The 17,736-nt window shown below is 40.8% G+C and overlaps 1 protein-coding gene across 1 annotated transcript in view; it reads right to left on the reverse strand.

The window, feature by feature from the left end:
• LOC126263742 (probable Golgi SNAP receptor complex member 2) overlaps positions 1–17,736 on the reverse strand; it is a 42,410-nt gene continuing 24,674 nt past the window's right edge. Inside the window, exons 3-4 of the mRNA XM_049960925.1 lie at positions 832–987; positions 1–599 (exon numbers count right to left, since the gene is read on the reverse strand). Coding sequence (XP_049816882.1) covers positions 354–599; positions 832–987 — 402 coding nt within the window. The 3' untranslated portion in view covers positions 1–353. The remainder of the gene's footprint in view (positions 600–831; positions 988–17,736) is intronic.

Consider the following 17,736-nt stretch of genomic DNA (forward strand, 5'->3'; position numbering starts at 1 on the left):
TAAAATATTCAAAAATATTGTTTTTATTTTGTAAAAAAAATTCTGATTCATAAAATAATTAATAATGAACTCCCCCCTCCAGTACATATGTTCCCTAGGCAAGTATGAATATATATCACTGTACAAAGGAACATCCAGCACACATATTTAAATGCAAATATTACCATTCTCTCTGAAACATAGTCTTTTTTTCTACCTGGCCCCACTTATGTGATCCTGAACTAAACATAAAATGAGAATAGCTGGTAACTTGAATGGATGGAAAAATAAATTCTAATATGCACGGAGCATGTGTGCCTACTTTCTCAAAAAAGTGTAACTAAAATCAAGCGGTGGGCTTTGTCAAACAAAATTCACAGAAAATAGAATATAACAATAATAATAACAATAACAGTAAACACCATGCCGCCTACAAGAATAACTTTATCCTGTGACACTCGTCGTTCAATTAACCTCATTGTTGTATTTGAAAGTCCGAGGGTATTGGCAATGTCAAATAAGCGTTTCTGGGCACCTTTCAATGTTGACCTCTGATCTTTTAAATTCTCAAGAATCACAGAGCCAGTTCTCAGCATGTCATCCACACCTCGATTGGAATTCTGTGGAAAGAACAGAAAATATTCATTTTCAGTATCAAGTAATGAATATCAGGAAAATCCACTAGTCAATCAGCAATGTACTTCATCCAAATGAGGTGAAAGGAGGCATTAAATATTGGCAGCAGTAAGGAGCATTATATTATGCAAGCATATATGAATAGTTTGTTCGTTCCTGAACATTATAGAATGAGTTTTTTGGGGAAAAAAGTATGAATCAAGAGATCTCTGCTACCTGAAGAGACATATTGTGCTGAACTGAATAGTCAATAAATATAGAAGTGTCTGCTTCACTAGAATTTTGTGTAAATCTTCTGCTCAACAATTCTTCTCTCTCCCTTTCTTCTTGTGCACGCTGCCGCTGCCGTTGCTGAAACATCTGTAGTCCAGCCTGCAACACATCAGAAGGTCATTATAATGTTGCTTTATTGAAACTGTTTAAGAATACGTAAGAGTTCACACATTAAATTTAGTTCTAGATAAGTTACAGAAAATCTTAATAAAGAAAAGCTCTCTTGGACTGACTACTTGTTGTTGTTGTTGTTGTTGTTGTTGTATTTGGGCATGCAACATTGTGGTATCAGTACTCTTACTAAAATATTTTAAAATGATTCTAGTGAAAACATTTAAATTTATGTTTTAAGAGGCAAAGTACTGAGCTGAGATCCAAACCTCTCTGTCGAATTTGCACAACCATATTCAAACATCTCAAAAATGAGATCGACAGGAAGTGCAAAATGGCTAAGCAGGGATGGCTAGAGGACAAATGTAAGGATGTAGAGGCTTATCTCACTAGGGGTAAGATAGATACTGCCTACAGGAAAATTAAAGAGATCTTTGGAGAAAGGAGAACCACTTGCATGAATATCAAGAGCTTTGATGGAAATCCAGTTTTAAGCCAAGAAGGGAAAGCAGAAAGGTGGAAGGAGTATATAGAAGGTCTATACAAGGGCAATGTACTTGAAGACAATATTATGGAAATGGAAGAGGATGTAGATGAATATGAAATGGGAGATACAATAATACTGCGTGAAGAGTTTGACAGGGCATTGAAAGACCTGAGTCGAAACAAGGCCCCCGGGGTAGACAACATTCTTAGAACTACTAACAGCCTTGGGAGAGCCAGTCCTGATAAAACTCTACCATCTGGTAAGCAAGATGTATGAGACAGGCGAAATACCCTCAGACTTCAAGAAAAATATAATAATTCAAATCCCAAAGAAAGCAGGTGTTGACAGATGTGAAAATTACCGAACTATCAGTTTAATAAGTCACAGCTGCAAAATACTAACGCGAATTCTTTACAGATGAATGGAAAAACTGGTAGAAGCGGACCTCGGGGAAGATCAGTTTGGATTCTGTAGAAATGTTGGAACACGTGAGGCAATACTGACCTTACGACTTATCTTAGAAGAAAGATTAAGAAAAGGCAAACCCACGTTTCTAGCATTTGTAGACTTAGAGAAAGCTTTTGACAATGTTAACTGGAATACTCTCTTTCAAATTCTGAAGGTGGCAGGGGTAAAATACAGGGAGCGAAAGGCTATTTACAATTTGTACAGAAACCAGATGGCAGTTGTAAGAGTCCAGGGGCATGAAAGGGAAGCAGCGGTTGGGAAGGGAGTGAGACAGGGTTGTAGTCTATTCCCAATGTTATTCAATCTGTATATTGAGCAAGCAGTAAAGGAAGCAAAAGAAAAGTTCGGAGTAGGTATTAAAATCCATGGAGAAGAAATAAAAAGTTTGAGGTTCGCTGATGACATTGTAATTCTGTCAGAGACAGCAAAGGACTTTGAAGAGCAGTTGAACGGAATGGACAGTGTCTTGAAAGGAGGGTATAAGATGAACATCAACAAAAGCAAAACGAGTATAATGGAATGTAGTCGAATTAAATCAGGTGATGCTGAGGGAATTAGATTAGGAAATGAGATACTCAAAGTAGTAAAGGAGCTTTGCTATTTGGGGAGCAAAATAACTGATGATTTGTTAACATTGAGTATAGATTTAAATGTCAGGAAGTCGTTTCTGAAAGTATTTGTACGGAGTGTAGCCATGTTTGGAAGTAAAACGTGGACGATAAATAGTTTAGACAAGAAGAGAATAGAAGCTTTCAAAATGTGGTGCTACAGAAGAATGCTGAAGATTAGATGGGTAGATCACATAACTATTGAGGAGGTGTTGAATAGAATTGGGGAGAAGAGGAGCTTGTGGCATAACTTGACTAGAAGAAGGGATCGGTTGGTAGGACATGTTCTGAGACATCAAGGGATCACCAATTTAGTATTGGAGGGTAAAACCGAAGAGGGAGACCAAGAGATGGACACACTAAGCAGATTCAGAAGGATGTAGGCTGCAGTAGGTACTGGGAGATGAAGAAGCTTGCACAGGATAGATTAGCATGTAGAGTTGCATCAAACCAGTCTCAGGACTGAAGACCAGAACAACAACTTATTCAAACACAAGCTTATGAAAATTTCATGTTAAAATACAAGCAGAATAACAGTACAGTAGAAAAAATAATCTAAAAGTGGGGTGTGGTTCACTGAGGAGAAAAGGGATGAGCCAGCCTTCCTTTAAACACACTGAAGCCTTCTACCTAACAACTTATATAGTTCAGAAATAACACAAAAGCTTGAAATATGTACCACATTCACATCACTACCACCTGAAATAGTAGGCAGATCAGATGCAAAACTGGCTGCTGTTCCCATCAAGACAAGACACATTCTGTTACAGTGTCAATAATATTATAAAAGCATGGATTGATATTTTAAAGATGAAACATTTAGTTGCGCACATAGGCACACTCAAAAGACTGATACACATTGAGCTTTTGGCCACAGTTTTCTTAAGAAAGTAAACACACACACACACACACACGACTGCCATCTCTAGCCACTTCAGTCAGAATGCACTGTGTCACATCGAGTGGAAGGGACAATCTGAGGTGGGGCGGGGAAAGGGGAGGGCAGAGTATATGTAGAGGGGGGGGGGGGGGGAGCGAGTTAGTGCAACACTGTGCATTTTTACCAAAATGGCCGGAGATAGTGGCTGTTTGCATGAGGTGGACTTCTTTGTGTGAATGTGTGTGTGTGTTTCTCTTTTAGTCTGTGAAGAAGGCTTTGGCTGAAAGGTCAATATGTAACTGTCTTCTTGCTGTGCATGCCTGCAACTCAATGTGTCATCTTTATGGTAAATAGCAATCTGTCCTTTCCATAATATTGTTGATATTCCAACCTCAACCTTACTTTGCTTCATTCTGTTAAGTGTGGTATAAAGAAATCTGCATACTGGTTGGTCTTCACATGATAGAAGGATCCTGTATTCCGAGAACAATGCACTATCTAAAGGCAGATTAAAATTACTTATATCAACTCAGTATCAGGAAGTAAGAATGACTAAATTGTTGGCTTCTCTGTCTGGAGATTATATTAAACGGACATGTTGTACTGGACACTACTGTTGTCTGGCGCAGTCTGCTGAGCTACAAACAACACCTAATTCAAGTATTACAGGAAAAATGATCAACTGCATTCCCAGTGTTGTTAGCTGTATCTAAAGACAGTCTCTCAGAGCACACTGTGCATGAATATTATGTTATTGTTGCAGAAATGGGAAACCATGCCTAGAGACCTTGTGCTTTCACTGAATGGAGCAATCTGTACTGAATCAGACACCACTGCAAACTGCTCAGCAGAGCATTTAGCTCAGAGTTCTGCTTCTGCGAACTACCCACTGGCGTTCCACTCCCTGAAAGAGCGACTGAAACGTCGGAGCATTTCATTTCACATGCGCCACCCTGAATTGTACAATGTTCCATTCAGTGAGTGGGAATTGCAAAGTGCCCTAGCTGCTTGCCCTGATATGGCTCCCGGGCCAGATCGCATCCACTGTCAGATGCTCAAATGCCTTTCAGTGGACTGCCAGCGGCACCTCCTAGACCTTTACAACCGTATCTGGGTTGAGGGCGAGTTCCCGTCGCAATGGCAGGAAAGCATCGTAATCTGCGTTCTGAAACCTGGCAAGAACCCACTGGAGGTGGACAGCTACCGCCCCATTAGCCTCACCAACATTCTTTGCAAGTTGCTCGAACGCATGGTGACCTCCTGGCTCTGTCCCAGAGCGGTTTTCGCCAAGGACGCTCCACCATCGACAACTTGTGTACCTGGAGTTAGCCTTTTCCCCCACCTCATCGCCATCTTTTTCGATTTCACGAAGGCCTATGATACTACTTGGCGACACCACATTCTCGCTATTCTGCATGAGTGGGGTCTTCGGGGACCACTCCCGATTTTTATACAGAACTTTTTATCCTACCGCATTTTCCGAGTTCGCGTTGATGCTTCCCATAGCGCACCCCATCCACAAGAGAATGGGGTCCCGCAGGGCTCTGTCCTGAGCGTCCCACTCTTTCTAATTGCCATCAATGGTCTTGCGCTCGCAGTAGGATCGTCAGTCTCTCCCCTCTTCTATGCAGATGATTTTTGTATTTCTTTCTGCTCCTCTTCTACTGTTGTAGCTGAACGCCGTCTGCAGGGAGCTATACGGAAGGCGCAGTCATGAGCCCTCAATCACGACTTCTGGTTTTCAGCCGCCATAACTTGTGTACTGCACTTCTGTCACCGTTGTACCGTCCACCCCCATCCCGAGCTTTACCTCGATGACCAACTACTAGATGTAGTTGAGACTTACTGCTTCCTGGGACTGGTATTCGATGCCCGCTTAAGTTGGCTTCCCCATATTCGTCAGATTAAAGACAAGTGCTGGCAGCATCTCAATCTACTTCGATGCCTGAGCCACACCGACTGGGGTGCTGATTGTAGTACACTACTGCAGCTGTACCAAGCCGTTGAACAGTCCCGTTTTGATTACAGAAGCATGGTGTATGGGCGTTCCTCCATTGCGGCTCCGGTGGCAACTATTGCTCGCAAACCATACTGCACACATCCATAGTTCACCTCGCCACCCAAATTATCATCTTCTTTTCCCCAACTCAGTGGTCCATCTCCTGCAACGGCAGCCCAGAATTGGGACTCCCTTCACTGTCCATGTCCAGTCACTTCTTCATGACCTTGACACTTCCCCCCTACCACCTTTCCTGCAGACTCGTTTCCGTACCCCTCCATGGTCAATATCTCGGCCGCAGCTTTGGCTGGACCTATTGCTTGGCCCCAAAGGCTCAGTCCCACCTGAGGTCCTCCGCCGGAATTTTCTATCTGTTCTTGGCGAGTCTGGGGCTCAGACATCATCTACACTGATGGCTCACTGGTCGACGGTCTTGTTGGCTTTGCTTACGCTCACATTGACCATACAGAATAACGCTCCTTGCTGGTTGGCTGCAGCATATTCATTGCAGAGCTGGTGCCATCTATCGTGCTCTTGAACATATCCGCTCTTGCTTCAGTGTGTCCTACGTCATTTGTAGTGACTCCTTAAGCAGCCTACAAGCCCTCGACCAGTGCTTCCCTAGGCATCCTTTGGTATGGTTAATCCAGGAGTCTCTTTATGTCCCCTACAGTAGTGGGACACTCAGTGACCTTCATCTGGATCCCAGGCCATGTTGGGATACTGAGCAATTAACATGTTGACCGCCTGGCCAAACAGGCCACCAGTTAACCATCTCTGGACATTGGCCATCCGGAGACCGATTTTCGAGCAGTCTTCCGCCGCAAAGCTTTTGCGATTTGGGACACTGAATGGCGCAACCTGACCACACCACGCAAACTCCGTGCTATCAAGGAGACGAAGAAGGTGTGGCGGTCATCCATGCAAGCCACTCGCAGGGAATCAGTTGTCCTTCGTCGGCTCCGCATTGGCCACACCCAGATGACGCGCAGCTATTTACTGCGTCATGAGGACCCGCCTCTATGTCGCTGCAGCTCGGCTTTGACGGTGGTCCACATTTTGTTGACCTGTCCCCTTTTAACTGTGCTCAGGCAAACATTTGCACTGCCTGATATGCTCCCTGCCCTTTTAACAGATGACACTGCCATGGCAGGCTTAGTTTTGTGTTTTATTCGGGCAGGGGGCTTTTATCACTTGATCTAAGTGTTTGTCGTTTTTTTGTGTTGAGTCTGGCCTTTGGCCTACGATTTTAGACTGGGTTTTTTAGTGTGTTTCTAGGTGGTTGGCTTTTTGTTTTTGTCTCTATGGTTGGCCAACCACTGTCACACACTGTGTGATTTTAATTCCTTTTGTCTGGTCTCTGACTGAGTCTTTCTTGTCATGTGTCGTCTCTTGTCATCTCCATTGTTTGTTTTTATTCTTTGTGAGTGTTTTTGGAACACGGGACCGATGGCCCTAGCAGTCTGGTCCCTTCAATCCCACAAACCAACCAACCAACCAACCATGCCTAGAGAGGCCTCAGAAGCCCACCAGGGAAATCTGAAAGAGTGACAATGTAGCTGTTGAGGAATCATCTTGGGATTTGCCTTAAGCGATTTAGGGAAACCATAGGAAAACCCAATCTGGATGGCTGGATTGGGGGTTTGAACTGATGTCCACCCAAATGTGAGTTCAGTGTTTTACCACTGCACCACTATGCTCAGTATCAATATAGAAACCCATCCCTTGGAATCTTTTGTATGCTTGTGGTGCAGTATTGATATCAGAAGATAAACAAGAAATTTAATGGGCACTAGAGATGCATTAGTGAGTGTTGGCATGCATATCAGTAGACCTAGTAGTTAGGAGGCCTAAGCCAGTTGCAAAATTTAACAGAAAGAAGAAGGTTCTGCTGCTAGGTAGTTCACACAGTAGATGTGTGGGCCAGCAGTGCAGGAAGTGTTGGGGAGTGAATACCAGGTCACCAGCATTGTGAAGTCTAGTGCAGGTTTGGCCCAGGTTACTGACAGCATAGTGGAGTTGTGTAGGAATTTTACAAAAGAGTATCAGGTAGTGATGAGGGTGGAGCAGGGAATGGTCTTGGTAAGGATGGGGAATATGATGTAGCTACTCAAACTGATGGCTGTAATGTGCATTTCCTGCAACAGTTTCAGTGTCATGATCAGCCTCATCTTAATGCAGCTGTTAGGCACATTAACATGGGACTGGGAAGGCACTGGGCATGGGTCACATTGCATTGGTGCCAGTTGAGTCTATCAGTAGATTTGGTTTCACTAAACATGGCCTGCACCTCAATAGTTACGGGAAGGGGAGGCTGGCAAAGCTTACAGGTGACAGTGTAGTGGATAGTGGGATCACTCAAGAAAAAATTCCTGTGGTAGTTTGTGTTAGAGCTGCACCTTTTTAGACTGAAGTCAGCTGACAGGTATACCTGCTTAAAGGAAGTCCCTCTAACTAAGGGATCACCTTCAGAGGTTGTCATGTTTCCAAGTAGAGTAATTGGGTAACATATTTCATCAGAATATAAGAGGTATTGAGGTAAAGTTAGTGAACTGCTTATAGATGTTGACTCTGAAATTATTGGTATATCAGAGCACTACATAAATAACTTGACAATTCAGAAGCTTCCTTTACCAGGATGCAGATTAGCTGGCTGTTTTTCAAGGAGTTCCTTGTGGAGTGCCCATGAACATAAAAAAAACAGTATCCCATTTGAGTCCATAGACATATCACGGCGCTGCACTGATCAGATACTTGAATATTGTGCAGGGGCAGTTGAATTTAGTGAAACTAAACTTCTAATTGTTGTTGATTATAGGTCCCCTAAATGTGACTTCAGAGGATTTCTGCTCAAGCCAGAGAGGGTTCTTGGTTTACTTTATACGAAGTACCAGAAATTAGTTATATATTGTGACTTCAATATTAATTTTGTATATGAATGTGCAAGAAAAAAGGTGCTGGTAGATCTCCTAAATTCATAGGATCTGATGCAGTTTGGGTTTTTTATAACTAGGGTGCAGGGGCACAGCCATAGACAATATTTTTATTCATACTTCATTACTAGATTGGCATTATGTTAGTAAAGGTGTGATTGACCTTTCAGACCATGATGCACAAAATTTACCACTAAAAGGCTTTTGTACTCAAACAAATGTCACATTACAAACAATGTAGGAAAGCTAATCCAGTGGCAATAGTGTTTTTTAAACCACGCTGAGGAACAAGAGTGGCAGGATGTTTGTAGTGCCAATAACATAAATGATAAATACAATGCTTCCCTTAACACATTTCTCATGCTCTTTGAGAGTTGCTTTCCATTAGGACATTCTAAACAGGGTAGCAGCACTAAAAGGTAGCCTGGATGGATGATTAATGGGATAAGAATATCATGTAGAACAAAGCAGCAATTATATCAAAATGTTAGAAGCAGTCATATTCAAGCTACAGTAGTCCATTACAAACAGTATTGTAAGATGCTTAAAAATGTTATTAGGAAGGCAAAGAGTATATGGTACAGAAATAGAATAGCTAATTCACAGGATGAAATTAAAACCATATGGTCAGTTGTGAAGGAAGTGTCTGGTCAGCAGCATAAGGTGGTCAATATAAAGTCAGTTCGTAGTGAAAATAATTCTTTTACTGATGAGTCAGATATACGTACAGTATTTAACAATCATTTTCTGAGCATTGCTGGTGAAATAAATAAAAACTTAAGTTTCTACAGAGAATCATTTAACTCTCTTGGATAATGCCTTCCAAGACTGATGTCCGAAATGGTTTTTTGTGATACTGACAAGGGGGAGATTAAGTGAATAATTAAATCACTTTCATGGATATGATGGAGTGCTGTAGTGCCCCCAGAATTTTACGGAAGTCTGGAGACACTTGTGTTCCAGCCGTTTCGAACACGTGTTATTTTAAAGCAGGGCGTAAGGATGAGCATGGGATACTGCACCCATTTATTGTTTGTGCAGGCGAAACTGGAAGGGAGATAATTTGTCAGCGCTGGCAAGTGTTCAACACGACCTGCCAAGAATAAGCAAATACGGCCCGGAAGCTCCGTGGCCGGCTGCAAAGAGTAATGTAGCATTGTACTGTTAAAAAACAAATGGAGAGACTCGAAATAGTGACTGTTTATTAGACGTTGAACTGCTGTTGAGAGTACATGGAAAGTCAGCCACGATAAAAGCTTATGTATTAATTGTGTTAAAAAATGTGTAATTAACTGATTCTGGGTGCCCAGTAATGTGGGGGCTTACGTCATAAAGTTTAGTTGTTTTTTTTTTTTTTTTTTGTACAAAGTGGAAATATATATGTTTTGGTGCATTGAATGATATTCAATGAGTAGCGTATTTTTTAAATAAGAAGAGAGAGTGAAAAATTTCCCCTTCCTAGCAGTGAAATCTTCAGAGAAGCGTCCGGTGCTAGCAGAAGACATCGGCGCTGCAAGATGGCAGAACCAGCATTCTTCAACAATTAAGTCCACAAAAAGGCTTAAGCTGTATAGAGAGAGCTTAACATTACACCAGGCCACCGCAGTGCCTAGTAGAATATTAAAGTACTGTGCTGCATTGCACGTGTTACCCCTGTACTTAGCCATATTTGTAATTTTTCCTTTAGGAATGGTCAGTTTCCTGAACAATTAAAGTACTCAGTAGTAAAGCTGCTTTATAAAAAGGGAGAAAGGGATAATGCAGACAATTTTAGACCTATTTCTATGCCATCAGTGTTTGCTAAAGTTGTTGAAAAGGCTGTGTATGTAAGGATAATTCATCATTTTATGTCACATTATTTGCTATCAAATGTACAGTTTGGCTTTAGAAGTTGTTAAACAACTGAAAATGCTATATTCTCTTTTCTCTGTGAGGTACTGGATGGAGTAAACAAAAGGTTTCAAATGCTAGGCACATTTTTTGATTTAACTAAGGCGTTTGATTGTGTTGTTCAAAAAATATTGCTCCAGATGTTGGATCATTACGGAATACGGGGAGTAGCTCACATCTGGTTCACCTCTTACTTTAAAAAGACAGCAAAAGCTCATTATTCACAGTGTTGAGAATGACTGTGGTGTAAGGTCTGAGTGGGGTACGGCCAAATGGGGGATGCGTAAAGGATGTGGTGTGCTCTGTTTCACATAGCAGTTCATGACAATTTCATGGCTTAAAGGAAATAAACAAACATTAAATCACAGTAAAAATTAGTTTTTACAGTTTCTAACACAATTCAACAAAACCTAACGTTTTAATTTCACAGAATGGGCTTATGGCTAGTTAAACCGAACAGTTCAAATTTCTAGGTTTTCCGATAGATAGTAAACTCGTGGAAAGCCCACATTCAGGATCTTGTTCAAAGACTTAATGCTTCCATTTTTACTATTTGAAGGGTATCTGAAGTAAGTGATCATTCGACACAAAAACTATTCTACTTTGCTTAATTTCATTCACTTATGTTGTATGGTATTTATTTTGTTTTAACTCTTCCCATTCTAAATGGATATTTTTGGCTCACAAACTGGCAGTTCAGGCAATAAGTGGTACAAGTTCACGAACCTTTTGTCGACCTCTATTCACTAGTCTTGGTATTTTGACATTGCCCTCTCAATATATCTTATTCTTTACTGACGTTTCTTGTTAACAATATTAGCTTATTCCCATGAATTAGCAGCTTTCACTCACTTAATACTTGGCAGAAATCCAATCTGCATTTGGATCGCACTTCCTTAACTCTTGTGCAGAAAGGTGTGCAGTATACTGCTGCATCCATTTTCAATAAGCTACCACAAGAATTCAAAAATCTTAGCAATTGTCCACGTGCTTTCAAATTGAAACTGAAGAGCTTCCTCATGGGTCACTCCTCCTCTTCTGTTGAGTTCCTTGAAGAATTAAGCTGATTCTTATGTTGTATTGTTGATTGGGTTTACTTAAACTTATGGCTTGATTTTTTTGGGTTAATAAGCATTTTATTTTATCTGTAATTACTTTTATGTTGTAATTTCATGTACTGACACATTCCATGACCTTGGAGATTTGCTCCTCAATTTGATCCTACGGAACTAGACGTGTAAATAAATAAATAAACAAATCTCAAACAGAATTTTGATACCACTACACACAGCCTACCCAATGACTATGTCCATCAAGAAGAACAAAAATAACTAAGGATTAGCAGCTTCAAATATCTATGATTATTAATATCAACTGACCAAGCTGCAGGTGCAAATGCTACCAAAAAGAAGAAGAAAAATCTTGGAACTTGGAATAAATAGTAAATATTTTTAGTGTCTCATGTGACAGAAAAATTCCTGTTTGAACCAAAGGTAATTTATACAAAATAGCCATGAACTATGGCAGAGGGTTAACGGCTGTGAAGGTAACATGAGCAAAACCTGCATTTAGCAGAGATGCACATGTTGCAATGGTCTAGTCACATATATAAGGTCTGTAACCTGGCTATTAATGCCCAAGAGGTTATGAAAAGTTGGATCTGGTTGAACAGCACACTTCCCAGTGAAGCAAGAGGCACCTCAAGATTAAGAGAGAAAACTCTGTGTAATAGGTCTGTGCAAGGAGAAGTGGTGGTGATGGTGCTCGTGAAAGCTTGCCTAACTTCCTCTGGATCGCTTCCAATACCTTTGTAGATCTATAGTGTGCATTATGTCTGCAGATGATCTGCGCAAAGAGAATGAGTAATGGGGAAGTGTGAGGGTGAGGGGGCCGTGCTCCACACTGCCAATCTTTACAGATTTTAACTGTGGATAACAATGAATTAATTAAAATGTTCTCAGGCTTCCACCCATGCCAACATGGTGGACAGAGTCTAACATCATGGAGTAGGATGTTGGTCCATAAACGATGCTGCCATAATCTCATCATGATCTGACAAATGCCCTATATAACTGCAGGAAGTAGAAACAATCAGCTCTCCATGCCTTTCCGCTGAGGTATTTCAAAATATTTAATGATTTGATGCTATTTGTTCATGGGTCATTCCAGTATGGGAGCCTGGTTAATTTTGTGCCTAGCCTCAAAAAGTGCTCATTGTTCTTAAAATTTAAAATACTGTCCCCCATTGTAAACTCTGGTAGGTTAAAACTTTTACAAGCCTAGTTAAAATTCACACAAGTAATCCCCCAGCGAGAACCTAAAACCAATTTCTTTGGCCCAAGCTTCCAATGTCCTTATGACCAGCTGTAGTTGCCTCATTGTCATTTTAAGATTGGAAGAAGGGCAGAAGATCACGAAGTCATCCACAAACAAGGAGCGTTTAACAGGCCTCTTGGCTGAGATGCTATTGATAGTGATTACAAACATTGTGACACTGAGTACACTGCTTTAGAGGACCCCATTTTCTTGAACAAGCTGTCAAACAACGTATCATCAACACAATACGAAAAGCACCTGTCCTCGAGAAAGGACTGGATAAGAAGCAGCAGATGTCCACATAGTCCCCGTTCAAGAAGCTGGTGAAGGATGCTGTACTTCTGAGTGGTGTCGTAAACTTGTTGAAGGTCAAAAAGCACAATGACTGAATGGTTTCAGCATAAGACAGACTCCTCTGTTGCCGTCTGCAGTAGAATTAAACTGTCAAAAATGGAATGGTAGCACCTGAAACCACAGTGGGAGCAGCACAGCTGACCTCAGGATTCGAGGAGCCAGATGAGGCAGCAACTGAGCACATGTTTGAGAATCTTATGCATACAGCTGGTACGGGCCCACTCTGGTACCTGTTAGGGTTTGTACAGTCCCTGCCTGGTATCCACAATGGAATTAATATTGCCCTCTTCCAAGTGGTGGGATGCTATCCATCAAATCAGATCTGACTGAAACAAAATAGGAGCTGCCTTTGGGCTCCAGGCACAGATAACAGAGCATGGCATGATGAATGTGTTCCAGTCCTGGAGCAGTGTTTATGGTTGCAGACAGAGGTGGTTCCAATTTCCACATGCAGACTGGGTTGTTGAAGACCACCTCATTACAAGAGAAGAAATGGAACTGCCTTATTTCCATAGTCCTAAGGAACATCTGAAGCTCAGAAGGTTGTCTGGATGATGCAGTGACAGTAAAAAAGTTTTCAGTTAAAATGTGAGCCATGTCTTTAGCTGCATCCACCAAGACTCTTTCTCAACAAGGTCAAGTGAGGGTGTATCACCCCTGCCTGAAATCTGCTTTATTAATTAGGACCAATTAATGGGTCCTCTTCCATTTTTTTTATCACTTCTCATGTTTATGCTCTCGCAGACTTGAAGGGACACAGAATTTCTATTGTTAGATGGTATTTGAATTACTGCATACCTGGCTCTGACTCCCAAGCAATGTTTTACGAGTAGTACACAAAAGTGAAGAGTAAATGTGATTTACACCCCTTCGAGCACCTGGAAATGTGGCTTGGCTCCCAATCCTTTGACTGCAATGAAGCATTTAAAGAGCTGTCTGTACCCTTGTGCAACAATGTTATGCGGACAGAATTTGTCAACACTACAAGACACAGAAAATGTTTAACTCTCAACTGTGATAATATAGATATGAAATTAGCATATTTTAATAAATTTACTTTCCCTAGTCAAATATTTTCCTAATAGTCTAACGTGTTACTTCCTTAATAGACTTTTCAAGTGTAGTTCCCACCATTACTATTTACTATCTGGAGATATGTCTCACTGCTGCTGCTGCTGCTGCTGCTGCTACTACTACTACTACTACTACTACTACTACTACTACTACTCAACCAAGTGAGGTGGCGCAATGGTTAGCACACTGGACTCGCATTCGGAAGGACGACTGTTCAATCCCGTGTCTGGCCATCCTGATTTAGGTTTTCCTTGATTTCCCTAGATCACTTTGGGCAAATGCCGGGCTGATTCCTTTGAAAGGGCACAGCCGATTTCCTTCCCCATCCTTCCCTAATCTGAGGTTGTGCTCCGTCTCTAATGACCTCGTTGTCGACGGAACGTTAAACACTAATTTACTCCTCCTACACTATTAACATCAGTTTTCTGTCGAGAACATGTAACCTGCCGACATGTTCTTTTTATGTAAATTTTAATTCAAAAAGAAAGATAACAGCATTATGTGTCTAATCTGGAAGGAGAAAGGGACCATTTGTAAAAGTCTGCTTCTTGCTATTGAACTGATGATTTAAACACAAATCAATATTTACTATGTGGGGGATTATGAAATTTGGGCACAGAACATTTCTGAAGAAAGAGAGGACAAATCAGATCCACCATTAAAGAACATATTGTTCAAATATTCATTATAATTTGAATTTGTGTCTTATTGAATAATTATGTGTTACCTAAGTATTGACACTTATCAGTGTATTGTTAAGAAAATTGGGAGATATTTCTAGGCTCTTGTTTACAATCTTGGCCTTCAAACAACATTTAATTCTCAAAAAATGTTAGTAGTGTCACACAAAGGAAAATATGAGATTAACAGACTACAAATGGATGAATGAGCAACGTGGATCCAGTTACATGGTGTCTGATGATAATCATCCAACAAAAAGTGATCATCTTAATTTTAAGCAATTTGGGCTGGAATAACAGGACAGATCTAGTCACAACATAGAGAAGGCATTGAACTGTAGACAGACACATTTAAAAGGAGGCTGTCATATATGCAACAGTCTACTTTTAAATGTGCCCGTCTGCTGCCCAGCACCACCTCTATGTGATGAGCATACAACTTATAAACAATGGTGTCGACAGTGGCCATGCGTGTGTTCTACATCTGGTGAGGGCTTAGTCCAACAGCTAATAAATCTAGCAGTCTTTTTTTTTCTTTTTTTTCTCCATTGTATGTAAACTGAAGGTGGAAGGAGGAGAAAGGGAAGGGAAGGGAAGGGACTTATCAATGTCAGTTGCTTCAGGACACCACACAGTAATATAATTTTTTCACTGTGTCTCTCTCCATTCATTGCTTCGTCTACACGGTGAGTAAAAATTTATCCTTTTCATATTGTTGTTACAAATAGAGAAGAGTTAGGGAGGAAAAGCACTGCTTCATTCTTCCATTAGCACAGGACACGTCAATATCTTAAGCTACAAAGCACAATGAAAATATCTAACCTGCTGCTATCCTTTTTCACCAGGTAAGTGTGTTGTTACTAAGAAGATAGCGAACACAAAAGCAACCGTGGAACAAAATGAACTGTGCATAGTTTTATGTACAGACAGTGAATACGGTGAAACCCATATTTTACATTTTTGTGCACTCCAGACTTGAAAAACACAAAATTGAGGAAAATGCAGAACTGAGGAAAATGTTAAAACCCCCATACATATGTAATTGGCATATATGATTAAAATTGTAATACTCTCCAATACACTGTATAAAATATGTATAAGTGAGTAAAATTAAGTGTGCAATACAATGTTTATACAATAATTTGTGGTACTGAATTTCATCAGATAGATGTGTAACACCAACTGAAAGCTTGCCAAAAAATTGAAATTGGTATCTGGGTACAACATGATCGAGCTATTTTCTGACCACACTGTCAAAACAGCATTTTTAAGAGATCATTCCCTTAAGCTCACTCAGAAAAAAGCAAAAATTGATGAACATAGTGAATTAAACCCAAAGCTGTAAACCATGGTGGAGGGCATTGGAATCTAACATGTTGGGGGCATGTGTTTTCCTTCTATAGCCAATGGCAGTGCAGCATACTCTGGTGTTGTGAGCGCAGTGACCTCTAGTGTATTGCTTGCAAACTTTTCCTTGTTTACTGTGCTGAGTAGTCGAAGTGGAGCATTCTTTGGTATTGCCAACGTGCGTCATTTGCACTTCAAACTCGTCACTTGCTGTACTGTAAAAGCACGTATACACACACACACACACACACACACACACACACACAAGTTTTCCTTCACATGTGGCACTTATTTATACCAATGATTTCAGTATTTCTCTGTCCCAGCAAGCCACATTTATAACAATCTGTCTGCCGCCACAATGCGTTAAACACCACTGAAAACCGCAACAAAGTTGAACAAGCCATTGCACAAGAGTTCACTGAACACATCCTGTAATGTGCTGCCGCACATAGCAAATGGAGTTGCTTAAATTGGCTGCAGTCAGCAGAAGCACAATACATTCTGGATTCTATCAACAGGCTTCACACAGAACTACTGTAACTGATTCACAGTAGTGAAGGGCGTACAAGGTATAATTGAACAAATTAAAAGTAAGTGGAATGTGTAGTCACTCCATTTGCTATACATCAATCACATCAGCCATACTTTGGAACAAGCCGCCAAGTAAACTTGCTGTTTATCACTCTATACGCTGGAAGCCACTGCATTAGCGTAATGTCACCATGCTACACAGCTACTGGCATATTTCACAGTTTTCAGTTTATTTCACCACGTAGCCTATAATATTTTGCTATTTCTAAGGTGAACACAAAATTAAAGAACCCTCAAAACTGCATGTTTTAAGGTATTATTTGTGGCATTAGTGTGTTGGGAAATGACTCAATGACCTCGTACATCATTAGCAAAAGTGATAGTCTTTTCAATAACATACCCTAACAGGTTACATCATTTGACATTATGAGTGCTGGTAAAATTACTACCTAGGAGGAGAAGAATGGGGTTCTCGCACCGACTTTGATTTATAGCTTCTGTGGCTGTTTATACTTTATAATCCAGTACTTTACGAATTTGGGATGTTTTGTAGAATAAGGTTTGTAAACTTATTGTGTGTGTTAGTGTGGTGTGGTGGCTGTGCTGGCAGTTGGGTGGGGTAAAAGTTGCCAGCCAATAAGGGCTCACTGGCCCGAAACAGCTGATGTTTCCTTGAATCTGACCAAGCATATTTTTCAAGACTCAGTTTTTCAATATAGAAGGTTAATTTAGAAGGTTGACGATCAATAGTGTTGCTGAATAGAGTACACGGGAAATACATGCGTAAAGATGAGACTGAGTTACACATGGCACAAGAAAAGGTGGTGGCTGGGCCCCTTCTTCATGTATTGGCTTGGTCCAGAACACTTCATGTCGACTGTCCCATTTTTCCTCATTGCTGCCACAACCTAACAGTAGTTATATCATAACTGAGTGGTGAAGCTAAACATTGCAGGTTGTGTTGACAATGCCGATTGTGAATTACGTCAGCATTTCTTCTCTCAAGTCTCCTCTCTCTGCAATGGCCTAAAATATTCCTGTAACTCTGCCACCACCCATAGTGTGAACTGTGTCTTTTGTGCCACTTATGAGTCAGTCAGTCGCATCAAATGCCAATACGAAGAAATTGAGACGAAGACAAGCGAGACGTTGTGCAAGAATGTAGAA

Source organism: Schistocerca nitens, chromosome 6 (genome assembly GCF_023898315.1).
Source record: "Schistocerca nitens isolate TAMUIC-IGC-003100 chromosome 6, iqSchNite1.1, whole genome shotgun sequence".
In the NCBI taxonomy this organism is placed as follows: Eukaryota; Metazoa; Arthropoda; class Insecta; order Orthoptera; family Acrididae; genus Schistocerca; species Schistocerca nitens.